Here is a 27,101-nt window from a genome sequence, read left to right as displayed (position 1 = left end):
TACATAGACAAAGCCTAGAAGTCAGCTTGTAATGCCAGTCAGTTTACACTGTCGGCTCTCTCTCTCACACACACACACACACACACACACGTCTCATATTACAGGGATCGTTCACGCTCTGTCAGTCACTGGCCTAGGACTGGTTTTCCATTCAAATTCTTATCTGCTCTACAAGCCTTTGTGCCTGTCCTTTTAACATCCACTGGGCTAGTTCTGTGTGTGTACACCGCCGTCAGTAGCGACACATTACGCATGCTTAGGTTAATACTTTACTTCCCATGAACAGTCCTTCCTGCCAAGATGAGCAGTGAGCTAAAACAAATGTTTTCTTGCTAGCTCGCGACCCATGTGTAATGACCACCAAAACTATGGTTACAAGAACAAGATGGGTGCCTTTTGTTCTGGTGTAGTGGGAGCCGGTGAGGCTGATTGGGGGAATGAATCAGGTGACGATTAGGTGTCCTTGGTCCTCAGAGAAAGAGCGAGGGAGGGAGAGGCCTAGGACGGCCCATAATGTTTTGTTACTGCACAATTAAAACCAAACTGGAGGAAACCATGGTAACACACAGACTTTATTTTCACTACAAAAAAAAAGAGTATAGTTTAAAGCAGAGCAACATCAACCCCCACCCAGACTATTAAGCAGATAAAGTATTTTAGTCCCGTTAAAAGACTAATCCCAATACGTTGCACTCATTTCACATGCATCAGACTGTCAATGAAGCCTCTTTAATTAAAACACGTAGAGGGGGAAGGGGGCTGGGGTTTGAGGCCCATTTAAAACGAGATAAGAAACTTAACATATTACAAAAAGAAATGGGAGAAAATAAGATGGAAATATTGGAAACAAACAGACCGTATAAAGGCGGCAAAATTGTAAAACGTCTAACATCTAGGAAGTCAAAACACCACAGTGGGCATAATAATAATAATAAATGTAATTTCTCAAAATGTTTCAATGAACCACACTAGGGCCTATAGTGGCTATGCAATTGTTAATTACGTGCATCACAGACCAGAAGGCCTGAAACATCTAGGTCTTCAATCACCCCCTGAAATGTTATTCATGATCCAATAATTCAGCCGTTACAGAAGTAATATCAGTCTATATAAATCACTTGTATAGAGTTTAACTGACTAAATTTGACTATAGACCACACTTTCAAATCCATCTTTTTTTTCTCAGAGTCCAGCATGCATTTGACGTACTATAACATGATACTGAAACTTCAGGTCGGTTGGTTGTAACAGTGGTAGGATAATGTGCAGTTTTCTCAAGCTGAAACAAAAGAAGCCTTTGTGGTCTACTTAGTAACAGTGATTGCACAATGGCAGCTTGAAGAGCTCATTTATGAATTTATCGTAAAACGGAATAATACTGCAAAGAGATAAAAGCATAACCGTCAACAAGTCGATCGTTTTTTTCTTCTTCCTGAAATCGATTTAGGAAATGCTTGAATCGGAAAAACAAACAGCTCTTTCGTCTGCTCACTAATACTAATTAAAATGGCCCTTTGCAATGCTTTATACTTACGCATATCGCTTATTGGTTATCCTCTCCAGCCACAATATATTCAACATGAAGATCCATAAGCATGAAGGATGATGATTATACTCAATGTCTTATCAAGTTGATTTATTGGAATCCAGACTAGATTATTAGAATATAATCCAGATGGACCTACATACGTAGTATCTAGGTTCCAGTTTTAAGCTAGTTCTGTTGAGAAATAAAATGACCTTTTCTTGACATATTCTATGTTTTTGAGGGTGGGGGAGGGAAATGCATAGGACAGGATCGTTCATCCCGTTATTTTTTTCTCCTCCTGTTGTGGTTTACACATAGCTTTCGTAAATCACCTGACCAGGCTGTAGTTTAGTAGTAACCTCTGGATCTGGCTCCGCCTCCAGCTCCACCCCCAACGCCGCCGCCTCCACTGGCTCCTGCTCCGGCTCAGAACCCTGCTCCTCTTGCTCCTCCTCCTCCTCCTCCTCCTCCTCCTCTAGGTGCAGGGGAGCCAATGGCGGAGGAGATGAGGGCGTGGCCTCGGCCAAAGCCGGGGCCTCCATGGGCAGCGGAGGGTGGATGGACACCTGGATGGCGATGTGCTGAGGCTGCTCGTGCAACGATGCGTCGTCAGAATCCGCTGCAGGGGATCCGGAACGCTCCCTCTCCCTATCTCTCTCCCGGAGGATGGTGAAGACATCACCGGGCCCCACCCCAACCAGGGCCCCCTGCACCAGGGCTGCCCGGCATCCCAATGCCCCGCCCAGGTGATGCCCCTCTGGGGCCTGGCGGAGGAACGTGTGCCTCATCTCCTCAACCCCCACCACTTCCAGGATCTCCTCCATGAAGGTGCGGCAGTTCATGATGAGCGGGGGTAGCGGGATGCTGCGGGCCAGCTCCTCGATGTAGCGGGCAAACTCCATGGTCTTGAACTGGGTCACCTTGGCCAGCTCCAGGGTCTTGGCTGATGTGATGATGGGGATACGCTTGGCGATCTCAAACGCCTTCTGGAGCTTTAAAATAGAAGAGAATAGATTGGAATTTAACTTTATTGGACATTTAATTATCATGGATGGAAAGGTTTCGATTTTTTAAATGTTTTATTAAAAACATCACCTATGTACATTCAAAACAGTTACACACACACAAAGTTACTAGCAAAGTCTTTGTACGATCCTCACAAGTATAGCAAAATGCGACACAAACCTTCTCGGCGCCCTCAGTGCGGAAGAAGTCGTTGATGGCCTTCTCAGTCTTCTTCAGGTGGCTGCTCATCATGCAGAGGCGCGTGATGTTGAGGATCATGATGATGGTGAAGGTGACGAGGCACACGACCACATAGTAGGCCCCCAGGTCCCCGCTGTGTAAGACCACGCGCATGGTCACCGTGCAGTTGGCGCTGCCGTGCACGTTGGACGCCATGCACGTGTACTTGCCACGGTCGGCGAACGTGATCTCTGTGATGTTGAGGATGCCATCGTCCGTCAGCAACCACTTGTCACCTTTCGGAGGAGAGAGACAGATGGAGACTGTCATTTAGAGGACTGTAGCTTCAAAATCGGCCCCCACCAATTAAACCCAAAATTCACCCAAACTAACTGTCGGTTTTTCACATGAACAATGGTAAAGGACAGACTTAACTAGAACAGCTCATGATACATTGCTACAGAAAGAAATATCATACCATAGAAACAGGGTCGATTTTCCTTCAAGGAATGAGCTATCCTTTCTATTTCTATGGTTCAATCAAATCACAGGAGGCTGCAGAGGGGAGGACGGCTCATCATAATGGCTGTATCGGAGCAAATGGAATGGCATCAAGCACCTGGAAACCATGTGTTTGATGCCATTCCATTACCACGAGCCCGTTCTCCCCAATTAAGGTGCCACCAACCTCTTGTGATTCAAGGTCAGTGCAATATGCATTTCCTGGTTGCAAAGACAGCGGCCAGACTAGGCTAGGCTATGCCAGGCCGCGCCAGGCTATGCCAGGCCAGGCCGCGCCAGGCTATGCCAGGCCAGGCCGCGCCAGGCTATGCCAGGCCAGGCCGCGCCAGGCTATGCCAGGCCAGGCCGCGCCAGGCTATGCCAGGCCAGGCCGCGCCAGGCTATGCCAGGCCAGGCCGCGCCAGGCTATGCCAGGCCAGGCCGCGCCAGGCTATGCCAGGCCAGGCCGCGCCAGGCCAGGCCGCGCCAGGCTATGCCAGGCCAGGCCGCGCCAGGCCATGCCAGGCCATGCTAGGCCAGGCTATGCTAGGCCAGGCTATGCTAGGCCAGGCTATGCTAGGCCAGGCTATGCTAGGCCAGGCTATGCTAGGCCAGGCTATGCTATGCCAGGCTAGGCCAGGCCAGGCTATGCCAGGCTAGGCCAGGCCAGGCTATGCTAGGCCAGGCTATGCTATGCTAGGCTATGCTAGGCCAGGGGGGAAGGTATCTACTAGTTTTTCCAAGACAGTCACGTGCAACAGCTTTTTATAGCTAGCTGCCATGGCCAGGCTTTCTGAGAAGGCCTTTGGGTTTGCACTGCATAGAAAGAGAAGGAATAGAATGGAAATTCCCATTCAACCCATTCCCCCCCCCCAAAGAAAATTCTAAAATCATTCTATTTTTATGCTTCCACTGTACTTCTTGGGTCCGGAAGCCACTTTATAGCTCTCCCTCATCACGTTACCTTTGGAATCAGGCTATGCCACTAATGAAATGCATGTTTTTGGCACAGAGCTCGATTCATTCATTATCCCCCATAATCTAGGCCTATAAAGGACTCCTGTAATTAATTTATTGCAACAAACAGCGATTCATTAATCCACTAAGTAGGTTGCATAATTGATATTATTGAGTGATAATATTATGCCAACTGCAGGACTGTCCTCGAGCCTGCAATCCAGCAACCAGCTATTTTTAAACATACTTTGGATTGGAATCCTCGACCCCCTGAAGCGGACCAGTCTTCCCTTTTTATTAGTTACTGAGAAACCATCTGTGTTTCATTAGTCTATTGTTGATACAGTCCAAAAACATGTTGCATGTCAACAATCAAGTTCTCTAGATATAGAACTTTCAAAATACAGAAAGTGTCACAGTACGATGCATTTTGTTCCTTGTTTATTTAAATTTCTCCATTCCAAATGGCACCCTATTCCCTATTTAGGGCACTACTTTTGATCAGGGCCTATAGGGCTCTGATTAAAAGTAGTGCGACTTAATAATAATAAATGGGCCTTCTATAGCGCTTTTCAAGGACCCAATGTCGCTTTCAAATTTATAGAAATGAAAAAGAAAACAGGAGTCAAAACAAACAAAACAGACTAAACAAGACATGAATAAAGAGAGGGTTGGGCTCAAAGAAGGGAGGGACTGAAAGATGGTGATGAACGCAGAGTCACGCATGGCTAGAGGGATGGAGTCCCAGAGCCTAGGAGCAAACCTGGACAAGGCCCTGTTTCCGAAGCTTGGTCCTGGGGATGACAAGGTGAATAGAGAATAGGGTGCCATTTGGGATGCAGACTGTGGTCAATATTTAAATAGAGAGTGGGGCTGAGGGAAGCGGCAATCTGTCTGGGAAAATACCATGTGGTGCTTGCTGGTGAACAGGGAGACAAACGCCTGGAGCGGAACACAAACAAACAAGCTATCATGTAAATGTAGAACCAAGGAAGTAGCCAGCCAAACATTAAAGCATGGTTCGTCTTCCTCTACTACTAGGCTACAACTAATCTTGGTATAATATCCAATATATTAACAAGCTCTTTTGTTATACCCATCAAGGCAAAATATCCTGAACAAAAATATTAACGCAACATGCTCGCGCTCCAGCAGGTATATCTCTCTGGTCACCCCTAAAGCCAATTCCTCCTTTGGTCGTCTCTCCTTCCAGTTCTCTGCTGCCAATGACTGGAACGAACTACAAAAATCTCTGAAACTGGAAACACTTATCTCCCTCACTAGCTTTAAGCACCAGCTATCAGAGCAGCTCCCAGATCACTGCACCTGTACATAGCCCATCTATAATTTAGCCCAAACAACTACCTCTTCCCCTACTGTATTTATTTATTTATTTAGCTCCTTTGCACCCCATTATTTCTACTTTGCACTTTCTTCCACTACAAATCTACCATTCCAGTGTTTTACTTGCTACATTGTATTTACTTCGCCACCATGGCCTATTTATTGCCTTTACCTCCCTTATCTCACCTCATTTGCTCACATTGTATATAGACTTATTTTTCTACTGTATTATTGACTGTAAGTTTGTTTTACTCCATGTGTAACTGTGTTGTTGTATGTGTCGAACTGCTTTGCTTTATCTTGGCCAGGTCGCAATTGTAAATGAGAATTTGTTCTCAACTTGCATACCTGGTTAAATAAAGGTAAAAATAAAAAGCAACCATTTTATTGAGTTACAATTCATAAGGAAATCAGTCAATTTAAATAAATAAGGCCCAAATCTATGGATTTCACATGACTGGGTAGAGGCCCACCCACTGGGGAGCCAGGCCCAGCCAATCAGAATACATTTTGTCCCACAAAGGGGCTTCATTACAGAAATTAATACTCCTCAGTTTCATCAGCTGTCCGGTTGCAGGTCTCAGACGATCCTGCAGGTGAAAAGCCAGATGTGGAGGTCCTGGGCTGGCGTGGTTACACCTAGTCTGCGGTTCTGAGGCCGGTTGGACGTAATGCCAAATTCTCTAAAACAACATTGGAGGCGGCTTATGGTAGAGAAATTAACATTCAATTATCTGGCAACAGCTCTGGTGGACATCCCTGCAGTCAGCATGGCAATTGCACACCCCTCAAAACATCTGTGGCATTGTGTTGTGTGACAAAACTGCACATTTTAGAGTGGCCTTTTAGTGTCCCCAGCACAAGGTGCACCTGTGTAATGATCATGCTGTTTAATCAGCTTCTTGATATGCCACACCTGTCAGGTGGATGGATTATCTTGGGAAAGGAGAAATGCTCACTAACAGGGATGTAAACAAATGTGTGCACAACAGTTGAGAGAAATACAATTTTTGTGCGTATGGAACATTTCTGGGATTTTTTATTTCAGCTCATGAAACATGGAACCAGCACTTTAATGTTGTGTTTATATTTTTGTTCAGTATAAATGTCATCCAGGCTATATTTCACCATAGTCTACATTGACCACTATTCTCCTATCGCTGCATGAAGTGGCATCATCTGCCATTGCGTTAGAACATCAACGTACGTAGGCATGTGGTGAGACAGTGGATGGATGGATGACTTCACGTCTCTCTCTCTCTCCAGATTCTGACAGCTCATCCTGAGTGGGTGGGTGACTCAGAGGAAGAGAGAGTATCACAGAATGAGAGAGAGCATGAAACCAATTCTGGAGGCGAGTAGTGTTAGGCTTAAGACAGAGCATGAATAGACTAGTACACACACACCTTCGCTTCCCACACACACACACACACTTAAATCCATGAAGCCTCCAGCCTGTCTGTCGTGTCTCTAAAAAAACTGAACGCGTAAAGGAAATGTACCGGGGAACCTGGACATCAATTTATTTCCATGAGACTAGAGAGACTTCTAAGCGTATACACCCCTGCCCCCGTGTGAAGTGTTTCAAGGCTTCCTTCGAAAGTACGTGAGCGTGTGGAAAGCAAAAGCCCTCTAAAAAACAAGTGTCAACAGCTAGAAAAGAAAAGTAGTGAGCAACAGGGCAGAAACAACTGTTGTGCATGTCATAACAGGTCTGTGACAGAGCCTTGTGGAGCATGAAGTCTTCTACTGACTGGCTCACCGTCATCCATCAGTAAAATAGCCCCAGCTATGACCACAACAAATATCAATCTAAACATTGACAAATTTATTAAATGTTATTTGCATGCTACAGGTAACAGGCCCTAGTGGTTCAGTAATGATTGTTGCGCCAGAGCAAGTTCCAACAGGTCTGTTCAAAATGGAACCCACAATGCTCATTTAGCATTCCTGTTTTATAGCAGGTGACTCACACGGTTAAAAGCTTAGATTCTTCATTATTGTAGCTGACTATTTATCTGGAACATCTTTTCTACATAGACAGTATTCTCTCTACATAGACAGTATTCTCTCTACATAGACAGTATTCTCTCTACATAGACAGTATTCTCTCTACATAGACAGTATTCTCTCTACATAGACAGTATTCTCTCTACATAGACAGTATTCTCTCTACATAGACAGTATTCTCTCTACATAGACAGTATTCTCTCTACATAGACAGTATTCTCTCTACATAGACAGTATTCTCTCTACATAGACAGTATTCTCTCTACATAGACAGTATTCTCTCTACATCTTTTCTCAACTCCTTTTTCTCTCACCCCCACCCCCACATATAGCTGATAGATTAGGACTGAATGAAAGAAATGATCCTATTAGAATCCTACCTGTTAGTATAATAGTAGTATCCTACCCATTTGTATGCCACCTCATTGCATCCTACCTGTTGATATGCTATTAGTGTCCTACCCGTTTGTATCCTACCTGATAGTATACTACGAGTATCCTACCTGTTAGTATGCTACATGTTAGTCTCCAATTAGGATCCTCCTACCTGTTAGTATGCTACATGTTAGTCTCCAATTAGGATCCTCCTACATGTTAGTCTCCAATTAGTATTCTCATACCTCTCAGTATCCTCCTACCTGTCAGTATCCTCCTACCTGTCAGTATCCTCCTACCTGTCAGTATCCTCCTACCTGTCAGTATCCTACATGTTAGTCTCCAATTAGTATCCTCCTACCTGTCAGTATCCTCCTACCTGTCAGTATTCTCCTACCTGTCAGTATTCTCCTACCTGTCAGGATCCTCCTACCTGTCAGGATCCTCCTACCTGTCAGGATCCTCCTACCTGTCAGGATCCTCCTACATGTCAGTATCCTCCTACATGTTAGTCTCCAATTAGTATCCTCCTACCTGTTAGTATCCTCCTACCTGTCAGTATCCTCCTACCTGTCAGTATCCTCCTACCTGTCAGTATCCTCCTACCTGTCAGTATCCTACATGTTAGTCTCCAATTAGTATCCTCCTACCTGTTAGTATCCTCCTACCTGTCAGGATCCTCCAACCTGTCAGTATCCTATCAGTATCCTCCTACCTGTCAGTATCCTACATGTTAGTCTCCAATTAGTATCTTCCTACCTGTTAGTATCCTCCTACCTGTCAGTATCCTCCTACCTGTCAGTATCCTACATGTTAGTCTCCAATTAGTATCCTTCTACCTGTTAGTATTCTCCTACCTGTCAGTATCCTCCTACCTGTCAGTATCCTACATGTTAGTCTCCAATTAGTATCCTCCTACCTGTTAGTATCCTCCTACCTGTCACGATCCTCCTACCTGTCAGTATCCTACATGTTAGTCTCCAATTAGTATCCTCCTACCTGTCAGTATCCTACCAGGATCCTCCTACCTGTCAGTATCCTACCAGGATACTCCTACCTGTTAGTATCCTACCAGGATCCTCCTACCTGTTAGTATCCTACCAGGATCCTCCTACCTGTTAGTATCCTACCAGGATCCTCCTACCTGTTAGTATCCCCCTACCTGTCAGGATCCTCCTACCTGTCAGGATCCTCCTACCTGTCAGGATCCTCCTACCTGTCAGGATCCTACCTGTCAGGATCCTACATGTTAGTCTCCAATTAGTATCCTCCTACCTGTCAGTATCCTCCTACCTGTCAGTATCCTACCAGGATCCTCCTACCTGTTAGTATCCTACCAGGATCCTCCTACCTGTTAGTATCCTACCAGGATCCTCCTACCTGTTAGTATCCTACCAGGATACTCCTACCTGTTAGTATCCTACCAGGATCCTCCTACCTGTTAGTATCCTACCAGGATCCTCCTACCTGTTAGTATCCTACCAGGATCCTCCTACCTGTTAGTATCCTACCAGGATACTCCTACCTGTTAGTATCCTACCAGGATACTCCTACCTGTTAGTATCCTACCAGGATACTCCTACCTGTTAGTATCCTACCAGGATACTCCTACCTGTTATTATCCTACCAGGATACTCCTACCTGTTAGTATCCTACCAGGATACTCCTACCTGTTAGTATCCTATTACATCCAACCTGTTAGTATCCTATTACATCCAACCTGTTAGTATTCTATTACATCCAACCTGTTAGTATCTTACATGTTAGCATTCTACCTGCCATTACCCCATCCCGCCTGTTAGTGTCCCATTACCCCCTCCCGCCTGTTAGTGTCCCATTACCCCTCCCGCCTGTTAGTCTCCCGCCTGTTAGTATTCTATTAGTCTCCCGCCTGTTAGTATTCTATTAGTCTCCCGCCTGTTAGTATTCTATTAGTCTCCCGCCTGTTAGTATTCTATTAGTCTCCCGCCTGTTAGTATTCTATTAGTCTCCCGCCTGTTAGTATTCTATTAGTCTCCCGCCTGTTAGTATTCTGTTAGTCTCCCGCCTGTTAGTATTCTATTAGTCTCCCGCCTGTTAGTATTCTATTAGTCTCCCGCCTGTTAGTATTCTATTAGTCTCCCGCCTGTTAGTATTCTATTAGTCTCCCGCCTGTTAGTATTCTATTAGTCTCCCGCCTGTTAGTATTCTATTAGTCTCCCGCCTGTTAGTATTCTATTAGTCTCCCGCCTGTTAGTATTCTATTAGTCTCCCGCCTGTTAGTATTCTATTAGTCTCCCGCCTGTTAGTATTCTATTAGTCTCCCGCCTGTTAGTATTCTATTAGTCTCCCGCCTGTTAGTATTCTATTAGTCTCCCGCCTGTTAGTATTCTATTAGTCTCCCGCCTGTTAGTATTCTATTAGTCTCCCGCCTGTTAGTATTCTATTAGTCTCCCGCCTGTTAGTATTCTATTAGTCTCCCGCCTGTTAGTATTCTATTAGTCTCCCGCCTGTTAGTATTCTATTAGTCTCCCGCCTGTTAGTATTCTATTAGTCTCCCGCCTGTTAGTATTCTATTAGTCTCCCGCCTGTTAGTATTCTATTAGTCTCCCGCCTGTTAGTATTCTATTAGTCTCCCGCCTGTTAGTATTCTATTAGTCTCCCGCCTGTTAGTATTCTATTAGTCTCCCGCCTGTTAGTATTCTATTAGTCTCCCGCCTGTTAGTATTCTATTAGTCTCCCGCCTGTTAGTATTCTATTAGTCTCCCGCCTGTTAGTATTCTATTAGTCTCCCGCCTGTTAGTATTCTATTAGTCTCCCGCCTGTTAGTATTCTATTAGTCTCCCGCCTGTTAGTATTCTATTAGTCTCCCGCCTGTTAGTATTCTATTAGTCTCCCGCCTGTTAGTATTCTATTAGTCTCCCGCCTGTTAGTATTCTATTAGTCTCCCGCCTGTTAGTATTCTATTAGTCTCCCGCCTGTTAGTATTCTATTAGTCTCCCGCCTGTTAGTATTCTATTAGTCTCCCGCCTGTTAGTATTCTATTAGTCTCCCGCCTGTTAGTATTCTATTAGTCTCCCGCCTGTTAGTATTCTATTAGTCTCCCGCCTGTTAGTATTCTATTAGTCTCCCGCCTGTTAGTATTCTATTAGTCTCCCGCCTGTTAGTATTCTATTAGTCTCCCGCCTGTTAGTATTCTATTAGTCTCCCGCCTGTTAGTATTCTATTAGTCTCCCGCCTGTTAGTATTCTATTAGTCTCCTACTACTATCCTACCTGATAGTATTCTACCTGATAATTATATCCGCTAGTATTCTACCTGTTAGTATGCTATTAGGATCCTCATACCGTTAGTATCCTATTCGTTTCCTACCTTTTATTCTCCTATTAGTATCCTACCAGTCAATCTCCTATTAGTATCCTACCTGTTAGTATCCTATCCGATGCCATTCATATATACTAACACATCAAATCCCTGTTTTATGACCTACATTCAGCTCAATACTGTATTATGTATCTACAAACAGTTAGGTAGTGGCAGTGACCACCATGCCGTGCTGCTGCTCCAGTTTCAACTGTTCTGCCTGCGGCTATGGAACCCTGACCTGTTCACCGGACGTGCTTGTTGCACCCTCGACAACTACTATGATTATTATTATTTGACCATGCTGGTCATTTATGAACATTTTAACATTTTAACATTTTGACCATGTTCTGTTATAATATCCACCCTGCACAGCCAGAAGAGGACTGGCCACCCCTCATAGCCTGGTTCCTCTCTAGGTTTCTTCCTAGGTTTTTGGCCTTTCTAGGGAGTTTTTCCTAGGGAGTTTTTCCTAGCCACCGTGCTTCTTTCACATGGTTTGCTTGCTGTTTGGGGTTTTAGGCTGGGTTTCTGTACAGCACTTTGAGAATATCAGCTGATGTACGAAGGGCTATATAAAAATAAATTTGATTTGATATAGGCTACAGTAGATAGATTACAACTGAAAGAGAGAAAAATGACAACTGAAAGAGAGAAAAATGACAATAGTATGCTATAAATGCCAGCAATATTATGTACTTTATCAAGTATCTGAAGTTAAGTAGTGGCCGTAACTTTTTAACTCTTGATGTTTTGGAAAAAGAGGGGACAGGCCAGCTTGTTTGGTTTGTCATCATCATCATCATCATCATCATCATCATGGCTTTGGTGTATGATTATGCTTATCTGCTGGGTTGGCATTGCATAATCGCAGCAAATAATCCCCCTTAAATTTATTTATATATATCTCATCATAGTCTGTCATAATGCAACTACTCAATGTGACCTTCCTATGAAATCCCCCCCACCCCTCTGTTATCCCTCCCTCGTCCACAGCACACAAATATTTTTGACTGTAGTCTACAAATGCTGCCCTTTGGCCATAAAAAAACTTAAATACAGAGGGATTTAGTCAGTGGTTTACAGGGATTTAGGCTATTTTAACTATAAATCATAATTCTAGCTTTTTTCATGACAGTTTGTGTTAATGCCTGTCATCCTCTGCATCAGACGGTCTGCATAGTCACACGATTTATTTCATAACGCCTTCTTATTGAAATAGAACTTGAATGGTATTGCCTTAAGCCGGACACCGGCAGTTCAAATTGGTGTTGAGAGTAGCTGATTCTGTGGCTAAAGCCACATCAAGGATATTATTGATAACTGTACATGAAAGTAGCTTGACTTACTTGTCTCCGTGTCCAGCAGGTCTCCATGCGAGTTGAACCACTGTATATTCGGTACAGGCTCTCCAGTGACGTTGCAGTCAATCAGCGCGCAGTTACCTTCGCGGGCGATGATCTGGCTTACTTTCGAGAACACCAGGGGGACAAATCCACCATCTGCCACCGTGCCGATTTCTGTGCTGTTTCTATCTGAAACCGCCGATAGAACCCCGGCGGTGTAGAGGCTGATAGTGGACAGTAGAAAGAGGCTAAAAGCGTAGCCACTTGACCGACTCATTTTCCCACTTCTTCTTCTTCCTGACCGTCGCTTTCCCCCGAGGATAGTTTGTCATGCCACTCGCGTCTTCATGTTCAACACATACTGGCTATCTCCTGATTGCGGTAAAGAAAGGCAATTTGGTATTCTGCTCCAAATCTTGAAGCATTCCACTGGAAGAGGGAAACAATTAATGAAAGAAAAGCACTCATGAACATTCTGAACAGTTAGTTTGTTTAGATAGTAATGATTTCTCTGCTGAACCAAAAGATAAGGCCAGGGACCTTTGGTTGATAAATGACTCCCCGACCCAATAGTCTTTGACTTAGACAACAACAAAGAAACACTACCAAATACAATAACAGTTTTTTACTGTAAAGACAACAATGAATGTAATATTGTTGTTACAGCAACAGTATCTGTTAATGCATTGTTACAACATAGAGCTGCAATGTTACAGACATAATATAATTATAATATTGACGCCTACATAATATTTATTTTCGGTCTATTTTTATTAGCTAACGTTAGGCCTAACTTATTGTCTAAAATCCGTTGCTTGATAACAATAAATGCTGTTAGCTAGTTAGTAGTATAAATCAATATATTTATTTGACCGACAATTTGAATGCAAAAAAAAGTAGCTAACCTAGCTAGCTATTCTGGGCTATTTGCAATAGCAAGCTAATATTGGTCTGGATGCAAAACAGCGGAGGCTTGCTAGCAACCTAACGTTAACGTCGCTAGCCAGCCTGGAAAGGACACAACGGGTTGGCTAACTAGCTAGCTTCTTTGATATCGATAACTTAGCGATAACTTAGATGGAGTTATATAAACGGCCAAGTAGCTCACATAATATAGTTCGTTAGTTAAATGTAATGTTTAATGTAGTAACGTTAGCTAACTATCAGAAAAATAATCAACGGTTACTGTAGCTAGTAACGTTACTAGGTACAGGGAATGATGACTGCTAACGTTAGTAGCTAACCATCATCATAGCTAGCGATAACGCTATCTCGATTAATAACGTTTTCCAACATCTGATTGCATACTTACACGATAGTCGTCCACTGTTATGTTTGCTTAGCTAGCTACTAAAGATGTTTTATCGTTATGCGGTCAAGAAGGAGATCGCCGTCTGTCTTTCGGACACCGCTGCGTTCCGCTATTTATTACACATCCTCAAATCTCTCGTCTTTTGCTCAGCTGGCGGCTTGACACAACATTCGTAGCGCTGCAGCGTTCTGCTTCCCTACCCTAGTCAAATTACAAGCAAGCAGCAAGAAAACTAGGTCGGTCATTGGCCACGCACGAATTTTATTTGATCCGACCTGAAGGGGTCCACATGGCAATCATGAATGTGTCATTAGTGGAATTAAATGTAGCTAGAAAAGTAAGATTTTTTTTTTCTTTCAATTTTTAATGTTTAATTGAAAAGAACATCATCACTTATTTTTATTTAACTAGGCAAGCCTGTTAAGAACAAATTCCCTGGCCAAACCCTAACCCGGACACTGTGCCAATTGTGCACCGCCTACAGCCTAGAATCGAACCAGGGTCTGTAGTGACACCTCTAGCACTGAGATGCAGTGCCTTAGACTGTTGCGCCACTCGGGAGCCCAAGCTTCTTCCAAGAACTAAAACACATAGAAACTAAAACATGTCATTTTTTTCATGAATGAATGAAGTGCATTTATGAACTAAACTGTAGGTTACATTTAGGGCTTACTGCTTTGTGTCTGCCCTTTTTCTTTCTATGAAGTCTTGTACATTAACATACAGTTCTCCAGACAGTAAACAGAGACCAGTGTCTCACTCTCTCTGAGGTCCAGGCAGTTTGCCATCATCAACCACTGCATTGTTCAATCTGATGGATGTAACTACAGTACTGAAGACTGATGAAGAGGCCAAATGCCAGGGCAGTTAAAGTTGTGGTTCTATTTAATCCTCGGACTTCCCTTTGTATATATAAATGACCAATGAGATGAGTTGTATTCAGAACATGACTAATTTGAATAGGCAAAATAACTAGGATACAAACAAATTAAATCAATTTGCAGGCACACTCTCTTCACACATTCTCTTCACACATTCTCTCTCCACACACTCACACACAAACTGTTGCAGTCACAAGAGAGTGTATAAAGTTCAGGTAAAAAGAACAAACTGTTTGGCTCAACCCAAGTAGGTCATATCTGCCTTCCGGAGTGGATTATTGACCGACCTTGTCGGTGCTTTAAAAGCATGAATCAATCTCTGAAATGGACACGTGCTATTAAAAGACTCAATTCATTAATCCATAACCCTAGCTATCTCACATTAGCAAGTGTTGATATTGTGGAAAGAGTGTTATTTCCCAATAAATATACACAACAGCAGAGTTTCAATGAACTGCAAATTCAATTCTAAGCAGGAGTAAGACATAGGGGTTGCTTCAGATGAAACACAAACACGTGGCCGGCTGCCTAGGTGCCTCTCAAGTTATAAAAACAGTTAAAAACAATGAATATTTTTTTGTTCAGAAATGCTTGGCTCAAGCAATGCTGATTTAGTTGTAAAGATGTTAACAGAGTTACACAGTGCTAGCTACTAAACTAGGCCGATGACTGCCACATGGTGACTACATTTACAGTTATCTCCAAGGCAAAATGCGTATCTTGTCCGAGGTAAGTTAGCATCTCTGTGATTCAAGTGTGAATTAATGTACAGTATTTGAAATATATATATCTGTCAATGAATATAGTTAATATTTTTGTTATCTGAAGTACTCCTTACAAAGTTTCCTTGATGAGTGCAGAGCCTCTTGAAAGCCAGTGTAAAAAGAGAGAGAAGGTATATTTATTACTCATTTATTGACTTCAAGTGTGTGTGTGTGTGTGTGTCTGTGTGTGTTTCTTCACCTCATCGATCTGTTGCGGTGTGGAGAGGGAGAAGGCCGCTCTGACATAAGGACAAGGGTCTGATGTTGATCATGAATACACCTCTAGGGACGAGCAGCACCTAGGACAACAGACAATATTCAACAAACCAGGACCTACATACCAAATCTCATGACAGAGCCAAAACTGTGGTGGTGGTGGTGTGGTTATGAACTTATATCATAGCCTGGTGACTCCATTTGCTCTCTCTCTCACACACACACACACACACACACACACACACACACACACACACACACACACTCTCTTATCTTGAAGCTCAGAATTATGTGTCATAAAACTGCTGTTTAGAGATTCTGTGTGCTGATATTAGAGTTGCTCTTTGTTTCTTCCTCTCCCAGTCCCACTCTGCACATAACAAGCCTAATAATCTACTGCAAAAGGCTTCAATTGTTTAGTGCTGTGAGGGAAAATCCCCCATGTTAGATTATAAAATAAAATCTGAAAGTGTTCCCTGCTATTTTCACATAGAAACAGACCAATCAGCGTGGATTTGGAGTGTTCTCGTGTGGGAGGGGAAACGGTGGGTTTTTAAATCCGTTTGCCTTGGTGAATACTGGCTGTTTTCCATCCTATCCCACATCCTATTCCTGACAACACTAGCCCCGCCCTGCAAACCTCCTGCTGCTGATCATGATGCATGAGTAGGACTAGAAACCTAGACAACCAAATAACACAAGATACACAGTAGGGTTACCTGTAGCCAACCTGTCCTTAAAATATCCCCAATATAGATCATTTTAAATGACAGGAACCTCTCAAAGATGCATGACTTCAGTATAAGTGGACTATTTTAGAACCCCAAACATAATCTCATTCAGTCAAACAGGCTGTATTAGTTTAGTCAGTGTATGTGTCAGCTGTGGTGAGCCCGAGGTAAGGTGTGTGCGTGTTTGTCTTCTCCTTCAGAGCTTTCTCCATGATCAACTGCTGGGTGTCAGCGATGCCCTTCAGTTTGATCCACAGGAACATGCCTGCAGCGCGCCATTCTGTCACACACACACACACACACACACACACACACACAAACACACACACACACACACACACACACACACACACACACACACACACACACACACACACACACACAGGAAAGAGAAACAGAATGGTTGGGTCTAGGTATTGTTTGGTGCAGGGATTGTTTCTTGTATTATGCCTTTAGCAAAACGCTAATTCCTCTATAGACTTTTTTGTTATAACCTTTTAACAAGCTCCTAGCACTGTGTTATGTGATGGCTTTCTAATAATGTTAGGCTTTGATGGGTTTGGATTTCTGAACTTTAAATGTTATTAATCATTAGTTGTAATGAGACCTGAGGGGTGCCATAGCCGAGGGGCAGAGGTGAAGGGTTATCTCTAGGGGGAAGGTCCTGAGAGTAGGAAAAGTGATCACGTGGCAGGCATTGATAAGGGGAGAGAGCCATGGATTAACGATGAACGGGGTCGAGGTCAGGTCAGGTCACGTTAAGGGAGAAAGAAAGGTTTATGGCCCATATCACTTAGGTTCCTGCCTAGCACTACAGATACAATGTTTAGCAATGTTGGGTTCTGAGAATATGAAATATACTTATTCATGTCACTGAGCGAGAGAGGGTAAAGTTTACATTACGTCGGGATATGTTGTTGTTAGCCATCAGGGATCCTATAGCAGGGATCCTCTGGGAGAAGATACACAGCCTGGTACCAGTCACCATGACAGCCGTGAGTTGGGGAGGAGTGAGCACTTTGGGGCAGAGGTCAGGTCAGATGAAGTGAGGAAGAACAGATATCACTAAGGTTCTGTCTAGCAACAGAGATGTATTGGCTGTTCAGATGTGTAGGAGGAGACTCAGCATAGGAGAAAGGGTTAAATATCAATGCTTGTGTGAATTTCCTGCAACAACAGGGTGATCAAATCTGTCGGTGTGTTGTTTATTCAGGTGACATTGGTACGACCTTTGACCTACCCATCTATGTTGTTGAGGACACCTTCCTGACCCCAGCCATGCAGCAGTTGGGACACAATGAGCTGGAGAGGGGGAGATGGAGAGAGATGGAGAGAGGGAGAGAAAGGGAGAGATGGAGAGAAAGGGAGAGAGAGATAGAGCGAAAGGGAGAGAGAGAAAGGAAGAGATCGAGAGAGGAGACTGAGAACCAGGCCAGGGTGTAGTAGTCAAAGGTAGAAGTCACCACAATCTCGACACCAATAACCAAATCTCGTGCGCATGCTGGCCAGCTACATTTTAATGTTTTGGTAGTCATGCGAGACTTCTCACCAGCCCCCACTGAGCAATAATGTAAGGTACTACCAACCTTTGAGAACTTGACCAGGGAAAAGGAATATACAGTATAGCTATATCATGACTGTATTTTTTTTGTATTTTCTTCTCTCACATTGTAAACAAATGGAATGAACTCTTTCTATATTCCATACTGTCTATAACATTCCATACTTCTGTATCATCTACATTTACTGAGGAGAAATTGAAGTGACGATCAGACCGACCGATGTAATTCCATCTATTCTAGGGCGCTAGACAGTGTGCTTGTTCTTTAATCACACATCCTCATTTATCTATTCCCTAACTTCCTCCTGCGTGTGAGAAAATAACCCACAGGTGTCACGATGACATGACGTTGGTCTACAAAGAGCAGGCAGTGACTGAGTGGGACTGGCTCTTCCAGCCAGCTCATGAAAGGTGAATTAGCATTGTGTTAACCTCGGTGATGACACTGATTAAACTACCAACACTTTCTGTCTACTCTCATCTACAGGGAAACGCGTTGGTGTCCCCCTATTGGCACCCTATTCCCTACACAGTGCACTACTTTTGACCACCCTGGTCAAAAGTAGTACACTATATAGGGAGTAGGGTGCCATTTGGGAGGTAATTACAGACAATTATGTCACTAATCTATACTGAGAATGTTACAGTACATTCACACAATTAAATAGAACAATTGTAAATCTCTCTCTCGATGATTGCATTTGTCTCATTAAAACCCAGCCCAACTGTCTCTTCTGGGAAAAGCACTTTAAAAGGTTTTTTAATCATGGTGCTATTCACTAGGAACCAAAGGGAAGCAAACAGACCAACATGGGGAGGGACTACCTAAACTTGTCCAATAAGAAACGCTTGTTCTCATTTTCTGTTGCGAAACATGTTGCGACGGTGTGCACTAATGAATATCCCCCAGGAGCTTTCCAGTTTTGCTCTTATTACAGTCACAGGAAAGAAGCCTCTTATGGGATTTAAAAAGTGACTAGAGACTAGACACAAAGTAGAAAATACAATCACATGAAATGAAAGATGGCTGAAGTTTTTATTACTACCTACCATGCATTTTAAAGGGGGGTGGTATGAAAGTTTACTAAGACATCCATGCTACATGTACATAATAGTAGTTACTTGTTTATTTGTACATTTATTTTAAAGGGGATGGTGGGGTAGTTTACTATTAGGCCTACTTTTAAAGGGGAAGGTGTGGTAATTTATTACAACATGTATTTTAAAGGGGAGTGTGATGCATTTTAAAGGGGGTGTTGGGGTTAGAAGTAGAGATTCATTCACCTGTGTGAAGGTGCTGGTGGGTATCGTAGAAGCCTGGATGTGTAGTACCACTCTGTACTACACAGGGACCCCCCAAGAGTCCCTGTGGTCCATATGGACTATTACTGAAGGGAACACTCTCTGCATATGCATCCTGTGTGTGTCTGTGTGTGTGTGTAATTAAATTGTCCAACATGAACTGGAATATCAAGGTGCCACTAACCAGCTGTTTACACACATTCTGACTTAATCTCTCTGTAAACAAGTTCAGACGTGTAAATAGACAACCACATAGCCAACGTGTCTCATTGAACACTCTGTACTCAGAGGGAGAGAGACTACTACAAAATTACACTGATATAACTAGTAATAGTGTAATAACTGAAACTAAACAGTTATCTTTTTTTAACGATACTTTTAAAGTCTTTGTATGTTTATTGGATAGAGGGAGATAGAGGTGAAAGGTAGGAGAGAGAGTGCTGAAAGAGCAGTGGGCTGGATTCGAATCCATTCTGGCAGTGGTAAAGCCGACCTCTGCTCCAGAGGCAGCAGCATAGACCGCTAGACCACCCCAGACTACTGAACAGGTCTCTCTTGCCAAATAGATTATTATTTCAATGAGATTAACCTGCATTAATAAAGGTTAAATTAAAACAGTTTACTTCCTACGTCCTCCCTGACCTCTAACCTCACATGGTTGCTTTGGCGATCTGACAGTGTGCCTCACCATGACGACAGGATCTTTGAGAAGGAGTCTGTCCTGATGATCCGCCCGTCAACGTCCATGGTGAGAAACATGGGAGCTCGCTCAGGCAGGCAGGCAGGCAGGCATGAGCAGCCTGTTTATGATATACAGTAGGGTTGATGCCAGTGCTCTGTCCCAATAAAACACACAAAGTCAAAATACATGAAACAATGACACCATATTTACCTTTTCAAACTGTAGGAAGAAATAGCGGTCATCCTCGATAATAAGGAGGTCATACTGTCTGGCAAGCTGTCAAAACGAGAACAAAAGCTGATTAGTTCTGGTGAAGTAGACCTTTAGGGAAATCAATTTTCCACTCAGGTCAGAAAAGAACAAGCACAATCATTTCGCTCCCATATGTATAAGTCATTGTTTCAGTGTCAGTAGTTTTTACTGGCCCTGTGACCTGACCAGGACCGTGTCAAACTCCAGGCCCTAGTCATAGGCTGGTCAACATGAATCAGACCGTTAGGGAAATCATTAATGAGAACTAAAACAATGGATTCAGATTGGTTCCCTCTCTTTCCTTGGCTAATGCATAGCCCTGTTTAAATACTTTATAAATCCTTCCTTCCTTGTTTCCTTGAGCTAAGCACTGATCTATAACTGATTCAATAGGTGAAAGCAAGGTTACCAACTTCTTACTTTCACCAATTCAAATCTGTGATTACTTCAAGGAAGTATTTGAACAAGGCCTATATTCTCATAAAAATAGTGATATGTGTCACCACTTGTCCTCGTAGGGGAACCCTCTGGAAAAAAAGCTCCAGATAGAACCATTTAAGATCAGATAGAACTCTTTCTGGTTCCAAATAGCACCCTTTAACAGGTTCTATTTGAAACCCAGGTTATATTTAGAACACAAAAGGGTTCTCTCTGACCTGAAAAAGGGAGCCTATTTTCAAGGAGTTCTCCTACGGGGCTCCCGAGTGGCGCAGCGGTCTAAGGCACTGCATCTCAGTGCTAGAGGCATCAATACAGACACCCTGGTTCGAATCCAGGCTGTATCGCAACTGGCTGTGATTGGGAGTCCCATAGGGCGGCGCACAATTGGCCCAACATCGTCTGGTATTGGCTGGTGTAGGCCGTCATTGTAAATAAGAATTTGTTCTTAACTGACTTGCCCTAGTTAAATAAAGGTTAAATACAGGGACAACTGGTGTTACATAGCACTCTTCTCTTTCTGAGAGTGTATGGGTCTGCAGACTGGACTGTACCTTGTAGATCTCCCTCTGGGTGGTCAAGGAGGCCCCAGTGGGGTTTCCTCCATTGGGGATGGTGTAGAGGACCCTGGGTGTGTGGCTTGTGGACGTCTGCCGCGGGACAGCACCTCCTTCAGGCCCCCCAGGATCATACCGTGCTGGTCACCGGAGGGAGGGGGGAGGGAGGGAGTGTGTGTGTGTGTGTGTGTGTGTGTGTGTGTGAGTGAGAGAGAGAGAAGTGCTTCTTACTGCAGCGAGAGTTCCAGAGTAGGTTGATGCGTGGAGTAGAACCTCTCCAGGATTGACAAGCATTTCAAAAACCTACCAAAAAAAGGAAAAAGAATGATCCCGTACCCAGAATCAAAACATTCCCTTCAACGTAGACAAAAGTATACTGAACAAAAATATAAAAGCAGCATGTAAAGTGTTGGTCCCATGTTTCCTGAGCTGAAATAAAAGATCACAGAAATGTTCCGTACACACAAAAAGCTTACTTTGTTCAAATTCTGTGCACAAATTTATTTACATCCCTATTATTGATCATTTCTCATTTGCCAAGATAATCCATCCACCTGACAGGTGTGGCATATCAAGAAGCTGATTAAACAGCATGATCATTACACAGGTGCACCTTGTGCCGGGGACAATAAAAGGTCACTCTAAAATGTTCTGTTTTGTCACACAACACAATGCCACAAATGTTTCAAGGCTTGAAGGAGTGTGCAATTGGCATACTGACTGCAGGAATGTCCACCAGAGCCGTTGTCAGAAAACAGAATGTTCATTTCTCTACCATAAGCCGCTTCCATGTCCTTTTAGAGAATTTGGCAGTATGTCCAACTGTCCTCACAACCCCAGATCACGTGTAACCACACCAGCCCAGGACCTCCAGATCCGGCTTCTTCACCTGCGATCATCTGAAACCATCCACCCGGACAGCTGATTAAACTTTTGTGGGGGGAAACTAATTCTGATTGGCTGGGCCTGGCTCCCCAGTGGGTGGACCTAGCTCCCAAGTGGGTAGGCCTATGCCCTCCTAGGCCCATCCATGGCTGTGCCCCTGCCCAGTCATGTGAAATCCATAGATGAGGGCCTAATGAATTTATTTCAATTGACTGATTTCCTTATATGAACTGTAACTCAGTAAAAACATTGAAATTGTTCCATATAGTAGAGGAGAGGGTGAGAATAGGACAGTATCATGAGATCATTAGAGATAGTCCCACCTTGCAGAGGCCCACCTGGCTGCCTGTAATAACACACATATCCATTTGACCCTTTTCTGGACTGTAGTTGGCTGTAGGAGGGTTGTGAAGGTTCTTTTGCAGGTTCTTCATTCAAGTCAACAGCTCTGGGATTCTATACACGGGAGAAAGACGATTAAAGTAACTGTCCAGTGTTTCTCCAGATTTCTATGAAATATGACCAATAATTAATTGCAATATGAGTGAAATTGTTTTCCTTCCCCAAAAAATTCTAATTAAGTTTGTTAGAAAGCAGCTTTTCTGTGTTGGAATGGTGTGGACGTACCCCAACATCAGAATGGTGTGGGCATCTGTCACGAAAAATATTAGGAGAATGACATCACCCTATATGAGGAAATAGAAAGCCTTTTTTGAACAGTCTGAAGCGTTTTTTCTCCAATTTATGCTTTGGCCACAAATACGAGTATAAGACGAGTCAACAACATTACTTGGGTATGAGTTAACAGAATATAAACTTTCAAAAGTCAGATTTTCACTGGACAGTTACTTTAACCTTTCCATTCATAGGGGCGAATTCTAAGTTTAGTTGAATTTTTATTTAAGTCAATGAGAGGCAAAGTGAAAGACGTGAAAATGGAGGTTAGGATTCACCCCATACAGAATAACCTACAGTTACAAAAACCTCACCCAATTCTCTTATCTTTTTTAAAACTAGAAATAGGCCTAATCATTAATAATTACATTTGAATAGCAGCCAAGGTATGTATTAATAGCATATTCAGTATTTGATGTGTGTATTGGATACTGTGGTGCATAATAGGATGCCATTTGAGACGCAGCCTTGGCTTTATTGTCCCGGCATCTCTTATCAGCTGTGATTGAACCAATGCAGACCACACACACACACACACACACAGACACACAGACACAGCACACACACACACACACACACACACACACACACACACACAGACACACAGACACACACACACACACACACACACACACACACACTCACACACACACACACACACACACGGGTTGAGAGAGCTATAGACCAATACGAGACACTATTTACACAGATAGTTATAAAGCTAGATAAGGAGCCATTAGAGAGATAACCTCCCTTCTAACACTGCCATTGACTAGTATAGGTGTCATGTTGTCCTAACCTTTTCAATGTTGAACAGCACTGTGACAGGTCAAAAGTTTAAACTGGCCAATGATTTTACATTGTAAACTTAGCCAATTCCTGACCATATGAATTGTGTGTTAGAGCTAGCCATGTACTGTATATTACTCTGTTTGTGTCAAGGGGAGATTTTGGAGGCTATGTTCTTGTTGACTCTCCTATATTGTAGCAATACGAGGGTAGCCCTGACCAGGACACGAACCAGTAACTGTCAACCCAACACCTTAGCCGTTACGCCAAGAGATCCGAACCTCTTGACGAGGTCACTAGGTGTTGGGTTAAGGTCGTTACAATATCATGCTCTGAAGAAGCTTCCAGGATCTTTTAGAAGACTAGCCCTTTTGTGGGCTAAAATACTTAAGGGGGGTGTGGTATATGGCCAATATACCATGGCTAAGGGCTGTTCTTAGGTATAAACCCCCGAGATGCCTTATTGCTATTATAAACTGGTTACCAACGTAATCAGAGCATCAAAAATAAATGTTTTGTCATACCCGTGGTATATGGTCTAATATACCACGGCTTTCAGCCAATCAGCATTCAAGGCTCAAACCACCCAGTTTATAAATCATAATAAACAATATCCTGGCCAAAAGTATTGCAGCATATAGGGAATTGGGTGTTATTTCAGACACACCCAGTGTTTCCCACCCGCTGGAGGCAGAGTACTGTAGAGCCCTCTTCGTCATGGTCTCGTCGAAGGTGATCGTGTCCCCATTCTTCACCTGGATGGAGCAGGACTGGAAGAAGAAGGTGTTGGGAGCCCCTCCGGCCAGGGAGGTCATGGAGGGGAAGACCTCTGCTGGAGCTCAGCTTAGGGGTGGAAGTGGGAAAGACAGGTTGGTTTCTCAAGTCTCATATAATGAAATTGTATTGTGGCTTACACTGAACCAAATTATTTTACCCCTACACTTTAGGAACTGAATAAAATGTAATAAATTGAACTATGGATCAAACCTGAAAACTGACAAAGAACCATGACTTACTCAACATTCGGATGATGGAGGGCTTCCGAGCTGCACTTACAGCTGTCAAAAACCGAGCGTTGTTCATGGCTCCTGTAAAATCAACACACAGGTAGGTTTCTAACAATTAACACGACAGAGCAGGCTTTCCTGTGGTATGTCAACATTCCTGAGGAATAGAGATATACAATGTGACAGTGTACGATTGTTAACAGCAACACATGACATCATGCTGCATGATGACACATTTTACATCATTTACATTTTAGTCATTTAGCAGAAGCTCTTATCCAGAGCAACTTACAGTTAGTGCAGTCATCGTAAGATAGTTAGGTGGGACAAACATATCACAGGCATAGAAAGTAAATGTTTCCTCAATAACGGAGGTAGGGACATATGGACAGATAGGGTATTTACATGCTGTCTACTAATGTTGATTGTTGGTTGGGTCAAGTTACAACAAGACATAAAGACATAGTAAATACTGTTCACCCATCCCATGTCAATCATCTTCAGAAAAACTTGATCATGCTATAATGATGAGATGTATTATACTATGTTTAGTTTGAGTGTGATATCCTTGGCACCTTGATAAAGTACCTTCTATGTTACTGGCAAGACAAGTACAGTAGTAGGTTGCGAACTAAACTCCTAAGTAGTAAGGTTACTATGCTGTCCTGCTCTTGCATACAGCAACACTGGAGTGGATTATCTTGCAATAAAGGCAGCGCGAATAGAGCTCGATAGTAATGGAGTCTTTTGTAGGCACTAACTCTGCCATGGTTTGTTGGGCAAAGCCTATGGGAAATTGAATGGCGTTTTTGTAGGGGTTTTCGATAAACGCCAGAAATAAGGTCTGTGGTAAACACAGGCTTAGGAGAGTTTATACGTTTTGTTCTGTGAGATACAGTTAGAGGACCATTTTATTTTCATGCGCCTGGTTTTATTTCTATTACAGCATATCGGATGACTCTCATTCATATTCCATTCACCCAGTTCAATGTAACAGCGATAGGTTTAGGCTACTACATGATACTAGAATGGTCCCTATATCCACCATGAGGTTGCTGCAACCTAGCCTATGAATGAAAGTTTACAATGTAGGTGCACACAGGCCGAGAGACAAATGTAAGGCACTCTTGCCTGCATCTAGCTGATATAGGGTGTAATCATTAGTCCAACAGTTGCAAACAGGTATGTGTATCCCCGTTTTGTTCCATTTAAGAAACGTTTTTCAAGAGAATCGGCAAAATGAATACACCCGATCACGGGTAAACAGAGTTCACTCTCATAACAGCAACGTTGTATTCAATTCGCTTTATTGGCATGACGTAACAGTGTACATATTGCCAAAGCTTACTTTGGAGATTTGCAATATTAACATAATACAAATTATAAAAATCTATGTTGTCAACGGGACAACAGTAACAACAATAATCAATGGTCAAAATAATCAAACGCTGAACAATAACAATAATAATAGAGGACATGTGCAGGCTGGTTTGTCTGTCCCTCATTTTATGCTGCTTGTGGACTTCAATGCACAACAAATCAGCTGGAAGTGACCAGGCGAGAAAACCTTTCCAAGCCAAACCTCTACAAACAGCTTACATCGTTGTCACCGTATTAGCTCAAGTAACCTCATAGTCAGCATAGCTAATATAACTAAGGCGTTAGTAAACCCCTACAATCATGCAGTAACGTTAGTGTACTGTCAATAAGCAGTTACACCGGCTGGCCCCGGTGGCAATAAATTAGTAATACCAAAAGCTTACCTTGACTTGGAAGAGTTCCAGTATTGTGTTGGTAAGTCATAGCCAGTTAGCTAACATAGCATCCCTGTGTTTGAGCAGGGTGTTTCAGTAGGCTAAACTAGCTAGCTGCATTTGCTAGCTAAGTAACTGAAACTGAAAGTGAAGAAAAAAAGACGAAATCTCTCTCTCTCTTGCTTGTCCTTCATTTTGGAAGAAATTAATTTGTTCAAAACTGTTGAACAATTGTCTTTCTCTCTCTTTGAGTCACTACTCACCACATTTTATACACCGCAGTGTTAGCTAGCTGTAGTTTATGCTTTCTGTACTAGATTAATTATCTGATCCCTTGATTGTGTGGGCAACATGTCAGTTCGTGCTGCAAGAACTCTGACAGGCTGGAGGACGTCCTCCGGAAGTTGCCATAATTACTATGTAAGTCTATGGAAGGGGGTGTGAATCATGAGCCTCCTAGGTTTTGTATTGAAGTCAATGTACCCAGAGGAGGATGGAAGCTAGCTGTCCTCTGGCTAAACCATGGTGCTACCCTACAGAGTGCTGTTGAGGCTACTGTAGACATTCTTTGCATAATAGTGTGTTTCAATCAGTTATTTGGTGACAAGTGAATATATTTAGTATAGTTTTATCAAAAAAAGGATAACTTTTAAAATGTTTGACAATTTCAATTGTTATGAAATTCACTGAGGAGGATGGTCCTCCCC

At 43.0% G+C, this 27,101-nt stretch overlaps 1 protein-coding gene across 4 annotated transcripts; it reads right to left on the bottom strand.

Moving 5' to 3' along the window:
- Positions 1-554: 554 nt before the first annotated feature.
- mfa3l (Microfibrillar-associated protein 3-like) lies at positions 555-26,646 on the bottom strand. Of its 4 annotated transcripts, XM_082964478.1 has the most exons (13): positions 26,404-26,646; positions 24,650-24,721; positions 24,315-24,476; positions 22,797-22,855; positions 22,493-22,625; positions 21,516-21,587; positions 20,044-20,191; positions 17,733-17,794; positions 17,396-17,509; positions 15,745-16,772; positions 12,592-13,017; positions 2,714-3,009; positions 555-2,520 (listed from the first exon to the last, which is right to left on the bottom strand). In XM_082964478.1, exons 11-13 carry the CDS (start codon positions 12,863-12,865, stop codon positions 1,837-1,839), a joined length of 1,254 nt encoding a protein of 417 aa, XP_082820604.1. In that variant the 5' UTR covers positions 12,866-13,017; positions 15,745-16,772; positions 17,396-17,509; positions 17,733-17,794; positions 20,044-20,191; positions 21,516-21,587; positions 22,493-22,625; positions 22,797-22,855; positions 24,315-24,476; positions 24,650-24,721; positions 26,404-26,646; the 3' UTR covers positions 555-1,836.
- Positions 26,647-27,101: the final 455 nt, after the last annotated feature.

This window comes from Salmo salar, chromosome 18, assembly GCF_965601325.2.
Source record: "Salmo salar chromosome 18, fSalSal1, whole genome shotgun sequence".
NCBI classification, from domain to species: domain Eukaryota; kingdom Metazoa; phylum Chordata; class Actinopteri; order Salmoniformes; family Salmonidae; genus Salmo; species Salmo salar.
Note: the sequence above shows the minus strand (reverse complement) of the source record. Positions and strands in the feature narration are given on the sequence as shown.

What these genes read in the sequence shown, in the direction of transcription:
- mfa3l (XM_082964479.1), bottom strand. Translation starts at nt 12,865, where the DNA reads ATGAGTCGGTCAAGTGGCTACGCTTTTAGCCTCTTTCTACTGTCCACT. An exon ending in CCTGCTGGACACGGAGACAA is followed by an intron (nt 3,010 to 12,591) that starts GTAAGTCAAGCT and finishes CTCCTCCGAAAG; the next exon opens with GTGACAAGTGGTTGCTGACG. An exon ending in GCACTGAGGGCGCCGAGAAG is followed by an intron (nt 2,521 to 2,713) that starts GTTTGTGTCGCA and finishes TCTATTTTAAAG; the next exon opens with CTCCAGAAGGCGTTTGAGAT.